At 32.8% G+C, this 20,850-nt stretch overlaps 2 protein-coding genes across 3 annotated transcripts; both read right to left on the bottom strand.

Moving 5' to 3' along the window:
• Positions 1–2,086: 2,086 nt before the first annotated feature.
• LOC101257911 (uncharacterized) lies at positions 2,087–8,595 on the bottom strand. Of its 2 annotated transcripts, XM_026029201.2 has the most exons (7): positions 8,084–8,581; positions 6,415–7,071; positions 5,275–5,730; positions 4,024–4,196; positions 3,280–3,463; positions 2,688–2,773; positions 2,087–2,582 (listed from the first exon to the last, which is right to left on the bottom strand). In XM_026029201.2, the coding sequence occupies exons 1-7, from the start codon at positions 8,477–8,479 to the stop codon at positions 2,528–2,530; spliced, it is 2,007 nt and encodes a 668-aa protein (XP_025884986.2). In that variant the 5' UTR covers positions 8,480–8,581; the 3' UTR covers positions 2,087–2,527. The 2 variants fall into 2 exon arrangements, with proteins under 2 accessions (XP_025884986.2, XP_004231614.2); XM_004231566.5 differs by lacking the exon at positions 2,688–2,773 and having other exon boundaries at positions 8,084–8,595.
• Positions 8,596–10,207: 1,612 nt separating this feature from the next.
• On the bottom strand, positions 10,208–11,059 carry LOC544300 (glycine rich protein). Its single transcript, NM_001247067.3, is given in 1 exon segment — positions 10,208–11,059. A coding segment is annotated over 1 exon segment (465 nt). The 5' UTR covers positions 10,933–11,059; the 3' UTR covers positions 10,208–10,467.
• Between the last annotated feature and the right edge of the window lie 9,791 nt (positions 11,060–20,850).

Below are 20,850 nucleotides of genomic sequence, written 5' to 3'. Positions count from 1 at the left end.
CAACAATTTAATGTTTCTACATACTCCAATAGAATTTTTCTATTGGAAATTTGTTACCATTACAACAACAAGTAAGATTACAAGTTCCTTTTTTTTTTTCTTATTTTACTACTCTTTTGTGTTCCAATTTATATATTGCCTTCTTAGAAATCGATAATCATTAATATTTTTTATTCTATAAAATCAACATATGAACAACACTATTCTTTCCTGTTTTATCCATAAAAGTTATTGCCCTTAAAAATATAAATTTAATTAACATTGGACAATTAAATGATTAATTTATATTTATTAGTCAGTTTAATTAATCAAATTAAGTTTAATTTATATTCACTTATTGAAAATTTGATTTCAAAAGGACACTATACTAGGATGATAAACTTATCTAATTTCTTGAGAGACGTAAAATCTAAAATGGTGACATAGAAAAAAGAACGAAGGGAGTAATAACGTATGTGATAATGTAAGCGGAAAATAAGCATATGGTGAAGAGGAAGCTTCTGCACCAACAAGGATTGTACTGGAGTGGTGAATACTCTTTTATTTTTTGATATAAATATCGAACACCGAATATAAAAATTTAATTAATATTGGACAACTAAATGATTAATTCATATTTATTAGTCAGTTTAATTAATCAAATTAAATTAATTTATATTCACTTATTGAAAATTTGGTTTCAAAAGGACACTATACTAGGATGATTAACTTATCTAATTTCTTGAGAGACGTGAAATCTAAAATTGTGACATAGAAAGAAGAACGGAGGGAGTAATAACATATGTGATAGTGTAAGAGGAAAATAAGCATATGGGGAAGAGGAAGCTTCTGCACCAACAAGGATTGTACTGGAGTGGTGAATACTCTTTTATTTTTTGATATAAATATCGAACACCGAATATAAAAATTTAATTAATATTAGACAACTAAATGATTAATTCATATTTATTAGTCAGTTTAATTAATCAAATTAAATTAATTTATATTCACTTATTGAAAATTTGGTTTCAAAAGGACACTATACTAGGATGATTAACTTACCTAATTTCTTGAGAGACGTGAAATCTAAAACAGTGACATAGAAAGAAGAACGGAGGGAGTAATAACATATGTGATAGTGTAAGAGGAAAATAAGCATATGGGGAAGAGGAAGCTTCTGCACCAACAAGGATTGTATTGGAGTGATAAATACTCTTTTATTCTTCAATATAAATATCGAACACCGAATATAAAAAATAAGTGCCTGTTATAGCTAACTTGTACTTAAACAACTTAATTGTTGAGCTAAACATTAGCTTCCAACTACAATTCATTTTGGCTCATCGAATTGAAAATACTACTGATATACCTACTATACTACTTATATGAATACATTTTTTTCCCCAATAGACTAGTTAGGCACATAACTAAATATTAAAGGCTAGACTAAATTTTAATTTAATTCAAGCTCGATTATACTTCCAAACATACTGCACTAGATAAAATTACGTCTATGTCTAAATTGTTCGATATTAATGGTTTTTTGGTGTATATAAATAATAAAAGCTAGAAGGGTTGAAAATAGGTTTTAAATTTTAATTGTTGATACAATTATTTATTCAAATATAAAAATTAAAAACACTTCTCCTGTACTTGATTAATAAAATTAGTATAGTAAGACAAATCATCTTTAAGAATATTGTGTATTTCTATAAGAGGAAATATTTTGTGTCAATGTATTACCATTTGTCATTTTAAAGCAACCACAAACGTTCAAGTATTCTTTTTATTCAAACATGGTGTTCGTTATTTATTTTAAGTTTCCTTCGTGAATTGATGTCATTTGTAGCAGAAGTCTATAATTATGTCTTATTAGTTTTACTTTAATTATTTTTGAGCTATGTTGAATTTGAAGTTTTGATGATCGACAACTAGTGTACATAAATCGAATTCTTAACATGTCATAAATAAGGGACAAACGACTAGACAAGAATCAACTTATTCACAAAATCAAGTGCAATCTTGAAAGATTTAGTTTATGGCATAAATAGTGGATCAAGGAACTAGAACTCAACATGAAGATATTACTATATTTGAACACTTGAAATTAGAAGAAACCATATGAAGGCTTTCTTGATAGAAATGGTACAATGTCTGTTTGACACACAAAGCTAAATGTGCTTGTCTACAAAATTGTCGTTCCAACTAGTTTGAGAGGTCAAGAAAATTGAATAACAGATGACAATAGCTCTCCTAAAAGCAGTTGTTGCCAAGGTCCTGCCTAAGAAAATAGGGAAGCTCTTTTAACAGTGACATAATATCCTAAAGCATGTCAACCAATACCGCAAAGTGTGATGTAGATCAAGATTGGCAGCTCAATGATATATGAGATGGTGCACCGCTTAAGAAATCACATTAGCCAGACCTCCACAGAGAACTTTGGTTATATTACTTGCTCAAAGTATTCATTCCCAAGTCAAAATTTTGACAGTATTCACACATGAGATTGATCACATATTCAGTGAGGGTAGAAGGGAAATACTCTTCTTCAGGGTTTTCCGTGCTCGCCAGTGAATGGCTGCTGCAGTTTCTGATGTTCCCAACTGAACAGTAGTTTCAAGGAAAAAAAAAAAGAATCAGCACTAGATATGCTTGCTCATTTATCCATAGTCCATGACCATGAGTAACATCACAAAGTTAGAACATACTAATAAATAGCGGCAGCAAATACTTCCACACCCAAAGCCCATTTAAGAAACCTCCCCACTACCTTCAACAATCGCTGGATCATAATCTTTTACAAAAGCATATGTAAATAATTAGTGGCACAACACACATCATTACTCACACTAATGAGTTAAGCCAATTAAACAATGCCTTGAAATACTAGAAATGCTACTTGACTCCAAAGGCTGACCACCCCAGCAAAAAAAAAACCTTCCCAAACAAAAAATGAATAAATAATAGGCAAAGGAGGATAATTCTTGAATACATCACTATTAGAGAGAGGACATTAGTATTTTTTTAATTTTATGTTCATCGGCATGATTCTTTATCATGAACCAATCGAAAATATTTGCTGTTGCGCTGACAATAAGACTTAAGAACTCATGACTTATAACCATGCCAAGATATGTGATCATTTAAGAAGGCACTTCTTTTTAGGTTAACAACTGGAGTTGAAACAGCGCACACCTTTTTCCTCTAATTCCCAGCATATCTCTGAACATTTTCTGCTATCTATTTAGTGAGAAAAATAATTTGTTCGCCAAAGGAGGAGGAGAAGGAAATATTGCGTACCTTGACTTCCATATTATAATAGTCTTGCCACAATCTGACATCTTGATCATAAGTTGTAAGTGAAGTTTCAAATAGTTTTCGCACATTTCCAAGACTAATCTTATCTCCACTAGACGCAAGGTTCAATTCCAGCTCAATGCAATTCCTGTACAAAGAAAGTCCTGGATGCGGTAAAGCAAGAAATCTGCACAAGGCAGTCAATGTCAGTCAACATGTACCTATTTAAAGAAAAATGAAACATCATCTACCATCTCAGCACCCCTAAATTTGATCCCACACATTGGAAGAAGTTTTGATTAAATAATACTTGATAACAAAGTTTTAAGACTGAAGAAAACCCTTATATCACTCAACACTTGGAAGTCCTTCAATTTTAAAGGACACAATATCAAGTAAGAGTTGCACCAGGTTAATCTTTTTGATACTAGTAAGCACGTGAACAAACATGGTACCTAATTTCCTAAACCAACTTTAGAAAACAATTGATTAGCTAACGCAATAATGAAGGACTATGATTTGTTCATAAAATGATCCAGTTGGAAGAGGGTTCATTTTGTAGACTCTATTCCCTTAACCTTAAAAAAGTGGGCTAAAGATAGATGTCAGCACATTCTTACCACGCTCTTAAACAAATCTTTCTTTAGGTTAACGTACAGGAGCACATTTACTATAACAGAACAGTTTATCAGACATAGATGTTTGCAATAATATATACATGGCAATAATCAATCAGCAGTAGCATACCTCTTATACAACTCTCTAGCACTCCCAAGTCCATCCCTTTGCAGAGCAAAATTGACGATGGTAGCAGAGAGGGAAAAACCATCATCACTTCCACCATCTTTGGCCAGTAAAGATATAGAAGTCTCAACCAACTTGTCAAAGAATTTCTTATGAGTGGAAAAATATTTGAGCGCCTGCATAATATGTAATGCAAGTGGATCTTAAGATTTTTTTGGGAGTAAATGGATCTACGAAGTTCAAGCTTATTAACATTCCACTCATTCAACACTAGTAAAACTAAAGCATAGAAGGAAATCAGACAGAATGGCATGTAACAATATTACTTGAAAGAAAAATTAAAACGATAAACGAAGAAAATTCATGCGCTTGATCAAAATACCATGGAACTGGCTCCAAGAGGTCCTATTTTTATTTTATTTTGGCACTGCGACCTTCCATCCAAACAACTACAGAGAAAATATCAATGTTTCTGTTGGGTAATATTAGTTTAGTCTCACATAGACATGGACGAACCCGCACTTCTTATGAATGCAAATCTATGCCCAAAACACAACCAATAGTGAAACTGTGATGCCTCATGCATCCGTCATTTACTTATACATCTCCAACATGCTAACATGCTCAACAATGTAACATAAACTGAACTCAATGGGATCTGCAAACATATAAAGACTGCTCAGACTTGTATTCACATATGTAATCACATGAAGCACTACAAAATCAAAAAGAAAATTAAAAGCACAACACAAATGATAGTGAAATGGAGTAGCCATGTCCATGTCTCAACCACTGATACATCTCTAACATACTCAACATAAAGTGCACTAAATGGAATCCACTGAAATATAAGCACTGCGCAGACTTGCATCTTATATGTAGTATTGTATCAAGCCTCAATGCTCACAAAGGAATCTATTCAAATAGCAAAAGTGTTTTTTTTTTTTAAAAGAAACACTATATTAATCATCAGTACAAAGACAAAGATGGTGAATTTACATGTTAAAAAAGAAGCAAAAAATGTATCCTTGGTCAGCTTACAAGTACTCTATAATATCTAGTAAGGATTCAGTTTCATCTACATAATTTCCTTTACGCCAAAAATGTATTAGCAGAAGAAATATTGATATATGCAACTGGAAAACAAGATATCATCTATCACAGCTAAGTCAGAAGGAGCAATACAGTTTCTATCACCATCTTATAATGCATGAAAAAGACTCTAAACAGGAGAAGATAAAAGCTTTGGCCTACCATAAGCCATATAGTTTCTGCTTCTGATATGGGAAGTTTCAACAAAGCATTTCTCATGGGTTCAAAGATAGAAGACAGAGCTGCCTTATTTGGAGTACAGTTCTTCTGGATAAATCTCATTTCTATTGAGAATCGTAAAGTCCATAGCTGCACTGCTTCTGAAAATTTTCCAGAACACAATTTCTCCGCCAAAGTCTTAGCTTCATCTACTTTCCCAAGTTGCAGTAGAAAAGAAACATGCTGGCAAGCAAGATCTTCTGTGATGCACCCCATGGTTTCAGCCTTTTCATATACTACCAAGAGATGTGAAATAGGATCCATAGCATGACTAGCTGTACTGAAAAGCTCAGAAGATTGACTTCCCTTGTTTTTAAAATGGATGACATCCGTCAGGAACTTTGCATAACAATCAAACATTGAAGCTGAAGGAACAATTTTTAAACCCTCCTCATAAACCTACAGAATCAATGTGGGTAGTCTTGTCAGCAGGGTACAGATATAAACCATAAAAGGAGTACGGCCGATAATGAACCAACCCCCCACCCCACTCGAGCCCACAAAAAGTATATCAGAATTTGTCGCTCAAGAACATACAGTTGCCAGCACCTGCTAATGAACGGAGAAATTATACAGGCTATTCTGTAAAACAGTGATTTACTACCAATGCACTGAAAGAGTGAATCAAATCATAAAACTAAAGGAAAGGAAGATCTCAAACAGTAAAGCACAAGCCTCGTAATGTTTCATGTGCAACCAAAGACTTTTGGTATATGTCATCTGATTTAGCCATTGGATAAGTATAAAATTGTCCACAACAGTAAAGTTCATATAGCACTCTCTGTTGCACATGAAGGAACAATCTTCCAACCAAACTAGAAGGCGGACTCTCAGAAGAGGTAATTACAGAATTAATGCCACTTTTTCCTTAGACTGAAGAATTGAAGTAAAAAATGATTGAGGATTATTAAGGAATTAAGAACCTTCATTTATAAATAGCAAGCCTAAGTTTCTGGCAAACATATGTCCTTTTAACGTGATCTTAGACATGAAAGATCCAGAAATTATCACATTACAGGCAATACAGGAATTAGATTATAACATCAAAATCGAACATGTGGATCAACTAAGGTTTAGAATTACCTGAATAGCGCTGCTTAATTGATCAACTGTCATTGCTTCAGTAGTCTCTGGATTATTAAGATCAATCACTTCCTGTCTTGCAAGCCAATCCCAATACTTTGGTTCTTTTGAGAAGTCCCGTTTCATATCAGCAAGTATTTCATTTCGCATATCTTCTGAATGACCTAAATCTGTTGCTTCTAGTATGTCAAGAAACTTTGTTCTTAAACTGAAACTGGAAGGGAGGGCTTTAATAGAACCACCATAAACTGTCTGGAGAACACTTAAACCTTGTTTCCTAAACAAATCTAATTTTTCCTTAGAGTCTCCGTCGTGAAGGTTGGATAATTTGTCTTCCTCTCTTTTATCATCAAGGACAATAAATAATTCCTTGTTCTCATCTCTCCACTGTTCCTCTTTAGCACTATTGCCAGAACGAGCTAGTGTTCCCTCATCCTCTCCTAACACAACTTTGCGGGCCTTTAATTTATTTAGGTATGTTAGCTCCATTCGAAGATATTCTACCCAAAGATCCTCAGAAGTTGGACATGCTCTCAAGCCGCTATGCATTAGGGCACGAGCAGCAGCAGCATTTAGGTTGTTATCAAATTCCCAAGCTGCAGCATATATCCATACTCCAGGCACCTTAGGATGAAACCTGATTACCTGCGCAAGGGCCTATTGAAGAACAAAAGGCATGAGAACAGCATAGGACACCTGAGAGCACAGTTTCTCAACATTTAATGATTTTACACAAAGAAAGCCGTCCAAGTTAAGACACTCTCATGCTCCAAATCCTACTTGAACCATTGGCAAAACTTAATCTGATTAAATATATATCTAGCATATAGGAAAGAGCCTTGGTTAGCTTTTTACTTAATTTAATCAGCTTTCTCCACAACCTGTACCCCAGTTGGACTCTAGCACTAGCAGGTTTTAATTATCAAGAGTTATCAGATGCGCTTTATGCAAGAACAAGCGCTCAAAGCTCTTTTTCAGTCAAACAGACAACCTATCCATTTTCAGAGAACTCTGTGCTATTGGAACTCATAAATATAAGAGGAAAATCAACCCCAGACAGATTTTTTCCATTTGCCAGGTTGCAAATGACCATATGTGTGTGAATAAATACAGGTAGGACAACCAATGATTAAGAAATATATATTGATAGTTAAATCCTAAGAAAAGTAAAAGAGTCAAACCTAGAAACTTTACCCAGAATAACTTGTAAACCAACTTTGTAATCAAGGTTTAGTATGTTCACTGCCTTGATTTACAATTATATTCAAAAGTACACATTAAAAGCCTGCAGCTTTGGATTTTTATGTAGAAAATAAGTTGATCAAATTCACTGGTTTGCAGAAAGTGCAAAACTAATAAACTAGGACAACGACAAATCGAACTTTATCAAATAGAAGACATTTCAACATAATAAGAGAAAAATTAACTGGCCTTCAATTATACTCATTAATAATGTTTTAGAACTTGCTTGCTCTTTAATAATATATTAATCTCATCAAGAATCAACTAATCAACTATGCCTCAATGCCAAATAACTTTGTTAAGTCATTTCACTTAGACAATTTAAGAACTCTCTAAATGTCTGGATTATAAAATAATAAACTAGTTGAAGGATAAAACACGAAACTTGAGGTTTCAATTAAACAAGTTTCTGCAAAGGTAAACGTACCTTCTTCATTCGACCGTTCCTTCGCTCCCTACAGAACTCCAAATACTGAAACCAAAGCTCTATATCTCCCTTAAACCTGGTGGTGGCGAGCCTATAAATCTCAATAATCCTGGAAACTCCAGCATAATCTGAAACAGACTTTTTCAGCTTTCTATCGCCTGTTGTTTTCATCTGAGCTTTTTTACGTAGAAGTCTTAGAGAATCGAGACTTTTCTCATAGTCAATGTATGCTACAAAATCCTGTTTCAATGGACTAGGTCTCTTCAGCCTGTACTCAAATTTCCGGCGCTGTTTCACTATTTCCGCTATTTCCTGGCGGCTAAAAAGACAGCGTTTTTCAAGGTCGTCGAGCTCAGGGAGCATACGCTCCAGCTTGTACTGTACAACATCCGCCATAGATTTTCTTCTTCTTTCCTTTGTTTTCTTTGTACTTTGTATTTGTAGTAGAAACAGAGAGAGGAGAGGAGGGTTTGGGAAGAAAAGAGAAGTTGAATTTGGGCTACATTTGTTTGATTTCTAATCCGGCCCATTAAAATGCATATGGGCTTAGCAACTCTGTTGATGGATCTAACTACTTTTTGATTCCCTAACCACCGTGTAGGGGTGTTTATGGGTTGATTATTGGGCAAAATCAAATTAGTCTAATTGATTTTTAAATTCTTAAAGCCAAACCGAATCAATCATAATATATATTTATCGATTTGATTGTATTGGTTTGATTTGGTTCAATTATTCAGTTATTAACCATATACATTAAAGCAATGATTTATTCGAGATGGAAAAAAATTGACAACAATCCATTCAAAACGAATAATAGTTAGAACAATGGATATTATAAAACTTTCAATCTCTAAATTTACTATGAAAAAGAACTTCAGAATTCACCATTTTGTCCAAGAAGAAAGTGACATTGATATTTCTAGTACCATCAAGAATTGTCAGAGATACTCATATATATACATGAAACCAATAAGAAAAATGTTTTCGTATTGAACATTTCGCTTTCATAAATAGATGAAACCAATATAATTTATTGGTTCGATTCAGTTATTTTTTCAAATTTTTCCAACAAAACCAACCCTAAACCAAATACTATGGGTTTATAAAACCTCTAAGAGGGGAGTTGGTATAACGACTTTGTGGGTTCAATAGTACTTTGGGTTCAAAATCCCCTATTGATTAAGCGTAATTGTACTTTGATGGGGAAGGTGATATGAGAGTAAATAGTTTGCCCAGGGGTCCAATTGCGTATCATATAATAATATATATTTCTTTTAATATAGTTTTATATGTTGTCTAATTTATCGTCACATGATTTATAATCATAATCTTGTGCAACGCCCTCTGAAATTGTGAAGCATCATTCCTTTTATAAAGTAGATAGTGATTTGACACCGATCTAATTGGCAAGTTTATAATGGTATACAGGGCCATGAGTATACATACTAAGAATGAGGTAACACAATTTCTTTCTTCACCCTCAAGGACAAAAGAAAACTCTTAAATGTAATATGTGAACACTTATTATTTAGTTTGGAAAAATGTACAAGTATTCCTTTAAACTATAATTGAAATTTTAGAGATATATCTTAATTAAAGGTCTTATTACTCTCTGATTTTTTTGTAATTTTTTGCACCTTTGGTCTTACGTGGCACATTCTGTGACATCACGCAATTGAGGCGCGTGAGAAATATTTGAATGTCATGTAAATAAAAAAAGGTGCACAAAATTACAAAAAATAATAAGTTCAGGGAGGTGATAAAACCTTAATTTATTTAAGATGTGTCTCTGAAATTTCGTCATAGTCTAGGAAGTACTTGTGCATTTTTCCTTTACCCTTTAATTTATTGAATCAAGTGAAACAAATCGAGGCAAACTTGAGATGATCAGTCATAGGTAACAAAATTAATATTTTGTTTTTGTTCTCTTAGGGATAAACAAAAAAACTCCCCTTTTTTTCATTTATGGATCTGACGAAGATAATTTAAGGTAAGGTGAAGCCGCTCCTATCCTATCGCCATTCGCCGGGTCTGGACATGACTCTGGTTCGATTCGTGTTCCACGCGGTAATGTTTCAAAGTTATATTTGTCATTGATTTATAACTTCAATATGACGGAAAAGTAGAGAAAAAAAACAAACATATATTAATACATGGCCAAGTAAATTAAGAAACACATACGTGTTATTAAAACTTGCATAATCAGCCAAACTACAAATTTGACTCATAATATAAGAATATGCCAAATCAAACCATAACATATATATATTTGAAAGGAAGATGAGTAATTCTCCTAAATAATTAGTAACTAGCGCAATATGCGAAGTTAGTTTTATTTGTGTGAAATCTAGTAAATACTAGTAATATATCATATGATGATGAATTCAAGGTTTCTGATTTCCAAGTGATGCTTTAGCTTGGCCACTAGCAAATGAACCATCACCTCCATTACTATCACCGTTAAAACCAAAACCTCCACCGACATTTCCTGACCCGAAACCTCCTCCTCCATTGCTAGACCCGAAATTTGATCCACTCCCAATTTCAGTTCCAAAACCTAATCCACTTCCATTATCAGTTCCAGTTCCTGTTCCGAAACCCAATCCACCACCGTTGTTTGGACCGACTCCCCCCACAATTCCTCCAAAAGGACCGAATCCAATAACCGGTCCTACACCAAATGCGGGCCTACCAAGCCCGTGACCACCCAAAAATGGTGGTAAAATTGGATGACGTACAAACTTCATGTGTTCATCTGATTGAGATTTCATGGAATCAAGGCTCCTAATTGCATTTGTGGATAAAACAAGTGTAGAAGCAACAATTAGGAGAATCATATTGGTTGCCATTGTATAAATGTTAGTAGTAATTAGTAATTAAGATATAAGATGTTGTGATGAGAATTTTGAGTTTTGGAAGCTCAAGTTATATAGTAGTAAAGTAAAGATTAATAATAATATGAAAGTTAGGTAGGAAGATATTAAGTCATGTATGCATTGCGTGTTATTGACTAGTAGTATAATATTTTGTTTACAAAAAGCCAAAACCTTCGTGATCAACCTAACACTTCCCTTACATCAAATTAATTAAGTAGTTCATTTTCATTCCTTCAAATGTACATGCATTAATCTTTTTTAACGTCATCTTCTTGATTTTTATTATACTAGTTAGTTTCATTTCTTCCTTTAATATCTTCAATTTTGATATTTAATTATATTTTAATTAGGTCTCATTCATAGAAATATGACCATGAAGATTTATGAAAATAATAACATACTCATTATGGTTATGATCATGCTTTGACTTTAAGTCATCCACGATCCCTTAAAGTTGTTCGCATAATTCAAATAGATACTTTAATATATATTAACAAGTATTTATCTATTGAACATAAAATGACAACTGGCTTTAGAAATATTTCGATGTTTCACCTTCATATTTCGTATCATTTGAACTTTTCCTTTTAGAATTTATCTAAAAATTATTTTGTATTTTATTTAAAAGTTGATGTTTGATCATGAAAATTTGAAATATAATTTTTCAAATTGAAGGTATATTTCAAATTTGAAAAAGTATGTTAGTATAATCTTTTTTTAAACTCATTTTTCACTTTTGATATTATGTTTAAAACGTGAATGTTATTTCAATTTTTTTTAATCAAAATAAAACATAATTTTATTTTCAACTCTTGCTCCATATATTTCAAATACAACAAAAAGATAAATTTAAATTCTATGTTCAAATGCCAAATAATTTTAATGTTTAATTTAATAACAAGTGTTTCACTATTCTTTTAACCTTTTTTTATATATAAATTTAATTATATTGCATTAGAGATTTATTTTACTAAATTAGTTATTTTTACCATTCAAAAATTATGTTAATTTTTAATATCTTATGTAGTTATGATAAGAATATTATTTTGTAAAAAATATTTTTTGTTAAAAAAATAAAATAAAATAAAACATATTTTCATCTATACCGAGTAAATTTGGGATAGCAATTGCATATAGATTTAAGAATAACATAAAATTAGAAAAAAGAAGGGAAAAATTAGACTAGAGCGGGAAAGAGAAATTAATGGCAAAGAAGAAAAACAAAAAAAGAATCCACAGATAAAAATCTATCTATAATAAAATAATGTATCATACAACTTGTACTAGTTGTACCTCATACATAAATTTTTTTTTTCCATAACCCATTGCCCTTTCTTCTTCATCTTCTTCCCTATCAATCAGACCATCAATTCCTCAATGACAAAAAAAAAAAAAAGGAAAAGGGTTTGATATACCCCTCAACTTTGTCATTTGGAGCTGATATACCTCTCCTTATAAAAATGGCTCATATATGTCCTTATCGTTATACAAACGGCTCACATATACCCCTATCGTTACAAAATGGCTTACATATATCCTTCATTTAATGGAAGTTAAAAAATTAGTTTTAAATTTATATTTGTCACTTCTAAATTTTTTTTAAAAATTATTTAGGCGTACATATGATTCTTCTATCAAAGTTCAAGGTATATTTTAATTTTTTTCATACATAAATTATTTTTTGACTTCTTTTATTATAATTATTTGAGTTTCTTATTCGTATTTTGTTTTTTTCTTTCATTCCTTAGTTTAAAGAAGAAGAAAATAAATTATTTTTTTCTGTGTATTGTAATTTAATTTCGTATTCGAATAAAAAATTTGGTCATCTACAATAAGTTTTACAAGAATATTAGTGAAACATAAATAAATTTGATTATCAAAATAATAATTATAAATTAGTCATTGAAATAAAAAAAAGTCAAAAAAAATATGTTTGACGAGGATTAAATTTACTCATATGGGATTATATTTTTTAGAAAAAAATAATAAAAATTTAGATTAAAATTATTATTATTTTCATTTCCGTTAGAGGAAAAGGGTATATGTGAGCCATTTGTCTACAAGTAGGGGTATATATGAGTCACTTTTATAACGAGAGGTATATCAGCTCTAAATGACAAAGTTGAGGCATATATCAGACCCTTTTCCCAAAAACAAAATATATCTCACCCCATCCCTAATGCACCCACCTAATCTTTTGCTTTTTTCCCCTTCCCATATCACCCATTGTATTATATTCTTTCTGTAATTATTGACATTTTTGTTAAAATAATTGATGTCGCTAAATTATTTCAAAATTGACGATAAAGAGAAATTAAAAGAATATTGATATTCTTTATATCATTTTAAATAAGTTCAATGAATGGTAATAGTTGCTTCAGAGTTTTTGAAAATAGAGATGCATGAATATCGGCTAATATTTTAACTTTAATGGCCTGACTTTTCTTCTTTTTCTTGCAAATTCAATTAGTTTAATCTTCACGAAAATGAAAAAAATTAAGAACAAAACAAAAGGCAGAGAATTTGAAGTATTAAAAATAATGGATTAAAGAAGAAGATGATATAACACACACAAGTAGAGGTGTGTAGAGGAATATAACCAAATTAAAGAAAAAGATCATGACATTTTTGGGTTTTGTTTGATTTTGGACGTTTTTAATTTAAAAAATTCATTGTATTTAATTTGATTTTGGTCTTAACAAAAGAAAAAATCCAAAAATTCCAACCAACCAAACTCTCTCTATATATTGTGTGTATATATTTTATATAAAATTTTACGCTACATATTACTCCATCTGTTTCAAATCATCAATGCAAGGAATGGGGTACTTGTTCTTAATAGTTACTTTATTCAGCTGCCTGTAGTCTATGCACATTCGAAAACTAACATCTTTCTTTTTCACAAATAAAACTGGAGCACCCCAAGGAGATGCACTCGGTCTAATAAAACTTTTACCTAACAAATCCTAAAGTTGGGCCTTTAACACCCTTATCTCAGCTGGGGCCACTCTATAAGCTAGAATAGGAATGGGTCGAATCCTCAACTCCAGGTCAATACAAAAATCAATATCAATCTGGTGGCATACCAGGTAGGTTTGCAAGAAAAACATCCAGAAACTCACGGAATATCGAAACAAATTCGATCGAAGACACTTTAAAAGTATCATCCTGATATGTGCCAATAAAGCTAAAACAAAACTTGCTCACCAATCTCTTAGCACGAAGAAATGAGATAATACGAACTGGGGTGGAAATATAGTCACCCTATCACACTGCTGGATCTTTCCTAGGCTTGCTAAGGTCACAGTCTTAGCAATACAATCTGAGTAGCAAAATTTGGAGAAAGTCAAGTCATACCCAGAATTACATCAAAATCAACCATTTTTAAAATAATCAAATCTATATATCTGATTCTCTCACAAAAGTTATAAGGCAAGACTTATACACCTTCTCAACTATCACAGACTCACCCACAGGAGTAGAGACACTTGTAGACATGTCAAGCAAATCACAATGTAATTCAAGACCAGTAGCGAACGAGGATGACTCATAAGAAATTGTGGATCCATGATCAAACAATACAGAAGCCATGCAATCACAGAAGAGTACCTGTGATAACAACATTAGATGTCTCTGCCTCTGACTTCCCGGGAAAAACATAACAATGAGCCCATTCACCTGTCTGTCCATTACCCCTGCTAGGCTGCGCTCCAGTAGTTCCAATCTGCCCGCCATCTCGGCTGAATTGGTGACCACTATTACCTTGGACACCACGTCCTTCAGAATGACGGCCTCTACCCTAACCACTAGGGTTATGTATCGGACGGTTCGGTTCGGTTTTGAAGTTTATCGGGTTAGATTATTGATTATCGGTTTGTAGAGATGCTAAACCATTTTAGAACCATTAAGATATTGATTTATCGGTTATTGGTTTATCAGTTTTTGATCGTTATCGGTTCGGTTATCGGTTTAACCGTTAAGATTTGACACAAAAGAAAAACATTAAAAATCACTTAGAAACAAGGTGATAGACCAAATAAACCATGCACTTGAGTTCACAAGTTACATCTTGCTCAAAAGCAAACACTTTTACATTGTAGAATAATCAAGTGTTTGAGACAACCAAAACTAAAAGTAGAAAATTAAACTCTAAGTCGAGGACTTTATATACAAAATGGTATAAATATAATTATTTAATTTACTATCGGGTTATCGGTTAACCCGTTAATAAAAAACTTTAAACCGTTAAAAACCAATAACTCGATAATAAAAAAGGATCAAAACCGTTATCAAAACCACTAAACTAATAAACCAATACTATAAACCAATAACTTTTTATCGGTTCGGCTTATCGGCATTGATTCGGTTTTGAATAGCCCTACTAACCACATCTACCTCTAACTGTTGGGATTTTGTAACTTTGATCATATCGAGCCTGACTCTGCTTTGGACAATATTTTCTTATATGTCCAGCCTCTCCACATCCATAACAAGTCCTAGAGTCAAGTGTAGGTCTATGTGAAGACGAAGAAGACTGGAGATAGCCCCCAAACTCAGAAAAAAATGAACAGACCCTCAGCTGAAACCTGCAAGGAAGACTGAATAGGACGGGGTAGATAACTCCCTGAATTCTGCCCTCTAGAGTAAGAACCACCAAACTCACCTCTCTTACGAAACTTCTTCAATGTCGACCCCTTGGTTAAGTCATTTGGCTTCACCGTCTCTACCTCTATCATAAAATCAACCACTTCCTGAAAGGATTTTGTAGCAGCAACTGCCTGTAAAGTTGGACTCTGCAAATCTGAGCTCAACCGCTTTTGCGGACTGAAGCAAAGCTGAGTGGCATACCTGGATAATGCATGAAATTTGGCCTCATAAGTTGCAACATACATCCTTCCCTGCTCTAAGTTTAGGAAATCAACTCTTTTCCTGCCCTCAAAGTCCGGGGTATATACTTCTCCCTGAAAGATCTAGAAAATACTGCCCAAGTCATAGGTGGTGCCTTCGTTGGTCGACACTCGACATGAGACCTCCACCACATTTTGGCATTCCCTTGAAACTGGTAAGTCACAAACTCAACACCAAATCGCTCCATTATGCCCATCTTATGCAAACATGTTCAGATTTAGTACCCTTTAAGACCGGAGGTTTCAACTTTAAGAACTTAATAAAAAGGTCATGTTGATCACTGGTCATTATAGACCTTGTTGTCAATTGAGGAAACGTGCGTATTTCCAAAGATGCATCAATGCATGGAGCCACAACAGCTGCATGATGTACTCTCTGAACCTGAGGTGCTGGTGCAGAAAACACTGGGACGTCTGACCTTGATCAGATAACCCGCTAAGATAAGTGAGAATCCGATTAATCATCTCTAGAGTAGGATGAGGTGATACTTTCTTCTCCTGAATCTGCTCATTTTCCCCTTCATCACTCTCTATCACTACCTCTTCAGTCGGTGGAGAAGTCACCGCTCTATCCCTAGCTGGACCAGGTGCTTGTCCTTTGCCTCTAGTGGGCCTTCTCCCGCTACCTCTACCATGGCCTCTTGCCACTGCTCCCCCTCGAGTTGCAGCTCCAATGGTTAGCTCAGGAGCACCTTGTCTTATCGATATTGGTGTTGGCACAGTTGTTGCTCTAGTTCTGACCATCTGTGAAATAGAGTGAAGAAGGTCAGATACCAGTTGGATCCAAGTAATAGCACGAAAGAAAGAAAAATATGAGTTTTCCTAAAGTCATATAGCCTCTCGAAGAAAGTAAAGGCGTCCCTATATCGTTTCGCAAGACTCTACTAAACTTGTCCTTTTGTGATGAGATCATCTAACCTGATGCTCTGATACCAAGTTTGTCACGACCCAAAATGAAACATGAGTGACACTCACACTTAACCTTCTAAGTGGGCAAATCAAGGAATCTAAACTCCAACATATATCTATAATTCAACTACGAATAGCAATAGAATGCGGAGATTAAAACTTATTAAAGTAACCAATCCAATAAACATCTGAAGCCTAACACTTCTTATCTCCAAAATCTGAAAGTCATCACATCAATGACATTTATTCTCAAAATACCCAACCTAAGAGTATTAAAGACACCAAAATACGTAATAAGATGGTGCATGTCCGAAATTCAAGGACATCATGACATGAATGAGAGGATCCAACACAAGCTAGAACTAATAGCTCACCCTGAACTCTGATGTGCCGGAGACTGGCTAGTGCTGAGGGTGAGTCGAAGTCAATGCTACACTCGCTGCACTCCACAAAAGAAAATACAAGTAGGAGTCAGTACAAGGAACACGTATTGAGTAGGTATCATTGGCTAACTCAAAATATGAAATCAATATATATTAAATAATAATATAAAATCAACTACAATACTTGTCAGGTGGCAAGCAACAAACAACATGAACCAGCATGAACCCTTAGGTTAGAACTTTAGTTGCTTATATCCCATTTTCCAATATACTACCTTATATTTAATTATCTATCTCAATATATCAAATTTTAGTTTAAACTATGATAAAACTGAAACCACTAGTCATAATACCAGTGGCAGCTAACACAGGAGACCCCAAATGACTAACCAAAGAAACCAAAAGTAACACAGAAACCCAATCCAAGATTTAACATACAGAAGCTCAACTTTTCTATCCATTCACATGGCACCTGAGAACATTTATATTATGCCTATCTGAACTCACATGAATAAAGTTTTTCATACAATTTTTCAATACACAAACACTAATCAAAACAATCTAACTAATATTATCTAATCACTGTTATATTCGTTCTTCTCCAATCACAATTTCCTACACCACATTATAATCACTCTTTCAATTCTTGACCAATCATCACGTTTCTCAACTTTGCACCATTCAATTTCTGTTTAATCTTTTTCCACTTTTCATCATATAGATCTATTATCGATAGTTAACCCACAATTATACATGTTAGCAATTAGTAAGGAAGCTTACCTCTAAAAGAACCCCAAATTGATCTTTGATGTAGCCACACAGGTAAACCTTCTCTCACTTGGTTTTTACGCATCTATTTTTTTCTTTTCTGCAGATTAGTTATCACCCTAATTGTATACCTTAAATTATAAAAGTGAATGACCTATTATTAATTTTAAAGTTATTTTCTTTAACCACCAACTAACTTAATTATAAAAATTACCCCACTAATTTCATTATTGAAATTACGAATCGTCCAAAATACCCAATTAGAATCTATCGAAAAAAATACTTTATGAAACACAAGACTTTGGCACTCGAAAAGACCAAAAGGATCGTTACAGAATATTAATAGGGCTGACTTAAAAACTGTTGGAAAAAGAGCAAGTAAGGAAAGAGTAAAAAAGAACATTTGACCCTCTCGTACAAACAACACAACTGGTAGACATTATCGATCGACTCGAATCCACTAAATAAAATCATAAAATTATTAAGAAAATCCGAAACTTGAAAATAAAATTAGTACCCCAATCCATCAACTCACCACTTTTACTATCAGTAGATTTACCTTGGAATTCATACACTCTATCTCACGTCACTCCACTTCCCAACTCTCCCATCTTAGACATTCCACCCTCATATCAGATCATAGATTAATCCTTTCTATCACATAGAGATTTTTCGAATATAAGATCATTACCAACTCTGCTTACTAGTCTACTATTCCCCTCAAGCTCTCATGTCAATACTTTAGCCTTAATAATACTCCAATTATAGAATACGCATAAACAATCCCAATTTAATAAAGTAAGCAAGCATAATTTCAACCCAATTATAAGACAGTATGAACTTATATTCTTACCTAGATATAACACTTGCATGAAACATGTCCCACATGATCACACCATCACAACTAGTTTATATATACGGTTCGTTCTTTCTTAATGGGTGATTAGTTTTAAGGGTAAAAGTAGATCAAAAAGGTGGATGAAAAAGTATTTTTATCGTAATGGATGAATGAAGGGTATATCTAAACCTTTACAGATTGTTTAGAGATATTTTAAACCCTTTTTCGTGATAAATGTAGGAGTGAAGAACAAGGGATAAACAAATTTGTGCTCACAATTTCATGAATAAAATCATTATTTTTATTTATTTATTTTTTTAAAAAAGTAAAGGGATTACATTAAAATTTGGAAAATGCATAAATACCTCAACCTATATTCGAAATTTCATCGATACACTTATACTATACTAAAGTCCTATTACCCTCTGAACTTATTTTATAAATAAATTTCTACCCCTTTTCGGCCTACGTTGCACTATCAACCAGATAGTTTGAAAAAATTGTCAACACACGCTAGCCCTAGAAGATAGTGCCACGTAAGCAAAAAAAAGAATAGAAATTATTTATAAAATAAATTCAAAAATAATAAAATATTAGTATAATATAAATATATCTCTAAAATTTCGAGCATAGATTAGAAGATACTTATAAATTTCCTTTCAAATTTAGCACAAAGATGGTACTAGGCAAACTATACAAATGTAGCAAAAAAAGCAAATGTTATATCCATTGTCTATTCCTGTAGGGATTCGATGACTCTGAGTTTTAGAGTTTTATTAAAGTAAAAATGACATGTCCAAATATGAGTTGGAAACCTAAATAAGCCACAAAAGTGTAAAAATGATCAAAATAAGTCACTATTTTAGTTAGAAACTAAAATAAGCTTAGTGGAAAAAAAAGTTCCACTTTATCTATTTTTTTAAACGTTTTCCGTTAGTATCATAACGTTTATTTTTAATATATAACGAAATTTTTTCTTACACTTTATAAAGTGTAAGTAAAAAATTACACTTTATAAAGTGGAACTTTTTCTTTCACTTTATAAAGTGGAGCTTTTTCTTCCACTTCATAAAGGGGAACTTTTTCTTCCACTTTATAAAGTGGAACTTTTTCTTCCACTTTCTAAAATGAAACTTTTTATTACATTTTATAAGAGAAATATTTTTCACGTTTCGAAAAAGCTTTTTCAGTGTTGTCATACAATTATGTTGATTTGACATGTCATAAAACGGAAAAAAATATTACACTATGTATTTTTATTTTTTTTATTCTGAAAAAAATTTCAATCTCTATTTAAGGTCGTTTAAAATGATTGAAATCACCTACAACAAAAAATCTTCTATATTTTGTTCATTCAATCTAAAAAAAAATGTCTTCTACGCCTAAAGTTAAAGTTTTAATTTATTGGGATGACGAAATTATACATGACGGAAATACCGTTTATTGTAATTGTCCTCCCAAACACAATGCTAAATATCCAATTAATGTTCGATATCATAAATTCATTTCATCAATTTATAAAAGAATGAGTATAAACAGTACTGATTATAATTTGATTATAGTCAGAAAATACTCTACTTCATTTTTATCACAAGGACAAGTTAATTTTGGAGAGTGGATTATCTATAATGACGAATCGTTGACCGACTTTTTGAGGGTTCCAAATGACTACATAGATCAAATCAAGCTAACAATACTTGAAATCTATGTTAGGAAGGAGCCTAAGATTAGTCAACAACGTTCTCATTTATCAGTAGTCGATGTCAATCCCCAATTAGAAAATCGTCATAGCGTTGATGAATTTCCAATAACTCAATTTGTTGATTTTCCTAACATGACTCATTATCAAAATATTCTTACCGGTCGATATGATTTTGATTTAAATGAATCTATCAATGAAAGTGATCGGTAATGCTCAATAATTATATTTCAATCATTATTTGTTGATTTTGTCGATTATTTATTAGTTTATATGATTTATTTTTCTTATTATTATATATATTGTAGCGGTTTACCTCAGCAAGATAGGAATATTGCTCCAAGTTATGGATTAGATTATTGTTTTGGTCAGTCATCACACTTTGAA

The sequence above is a fragment of the Solanum lycopersicum genome, chromosome 2 (genome assembly GCF_036512215.1).
Source record: "Solanum lycopersicum chromosome 2, SLM_r2.1".
Taxonomy (NCBI): domain Eukaryota; kingdom Viridiplantae; phylum Streptophyta; class Magnoliopsida; order Solanales; family Solanaceae; genus Solanum; species Solanum lycopersicum.
Note: the sequence above shows the minus strand (reverse complement) of the source record. Positions and strands in the feature narration are given on the sequence as shown.

Excerpts from the sequence above, each read along its gene's own strand:
- LOC101257911 (XM_026029201.2), bottom strand. The coding sequence starts at position 8,479 with ATGGCGGATGTTGTACAGTACAAGCTGGAGCGTATGCTCCCTGAGCTC. Across the intron at positions 2,774-3,279 it reads ATTATAATATGGAAGTCAAG|ATTATGATCCAGCGATTGTT; the intron begins GTACGCAATATT and ends CTTTTGTAAAAG. Across the intron at positions 2,583-2,687 it reads TTTGCTGCCGCTATTTATTA|TTGGGAACATCAGAAACTGC; the intron begins GTATGTTCTAAC and ends ACTACTGTTCAG.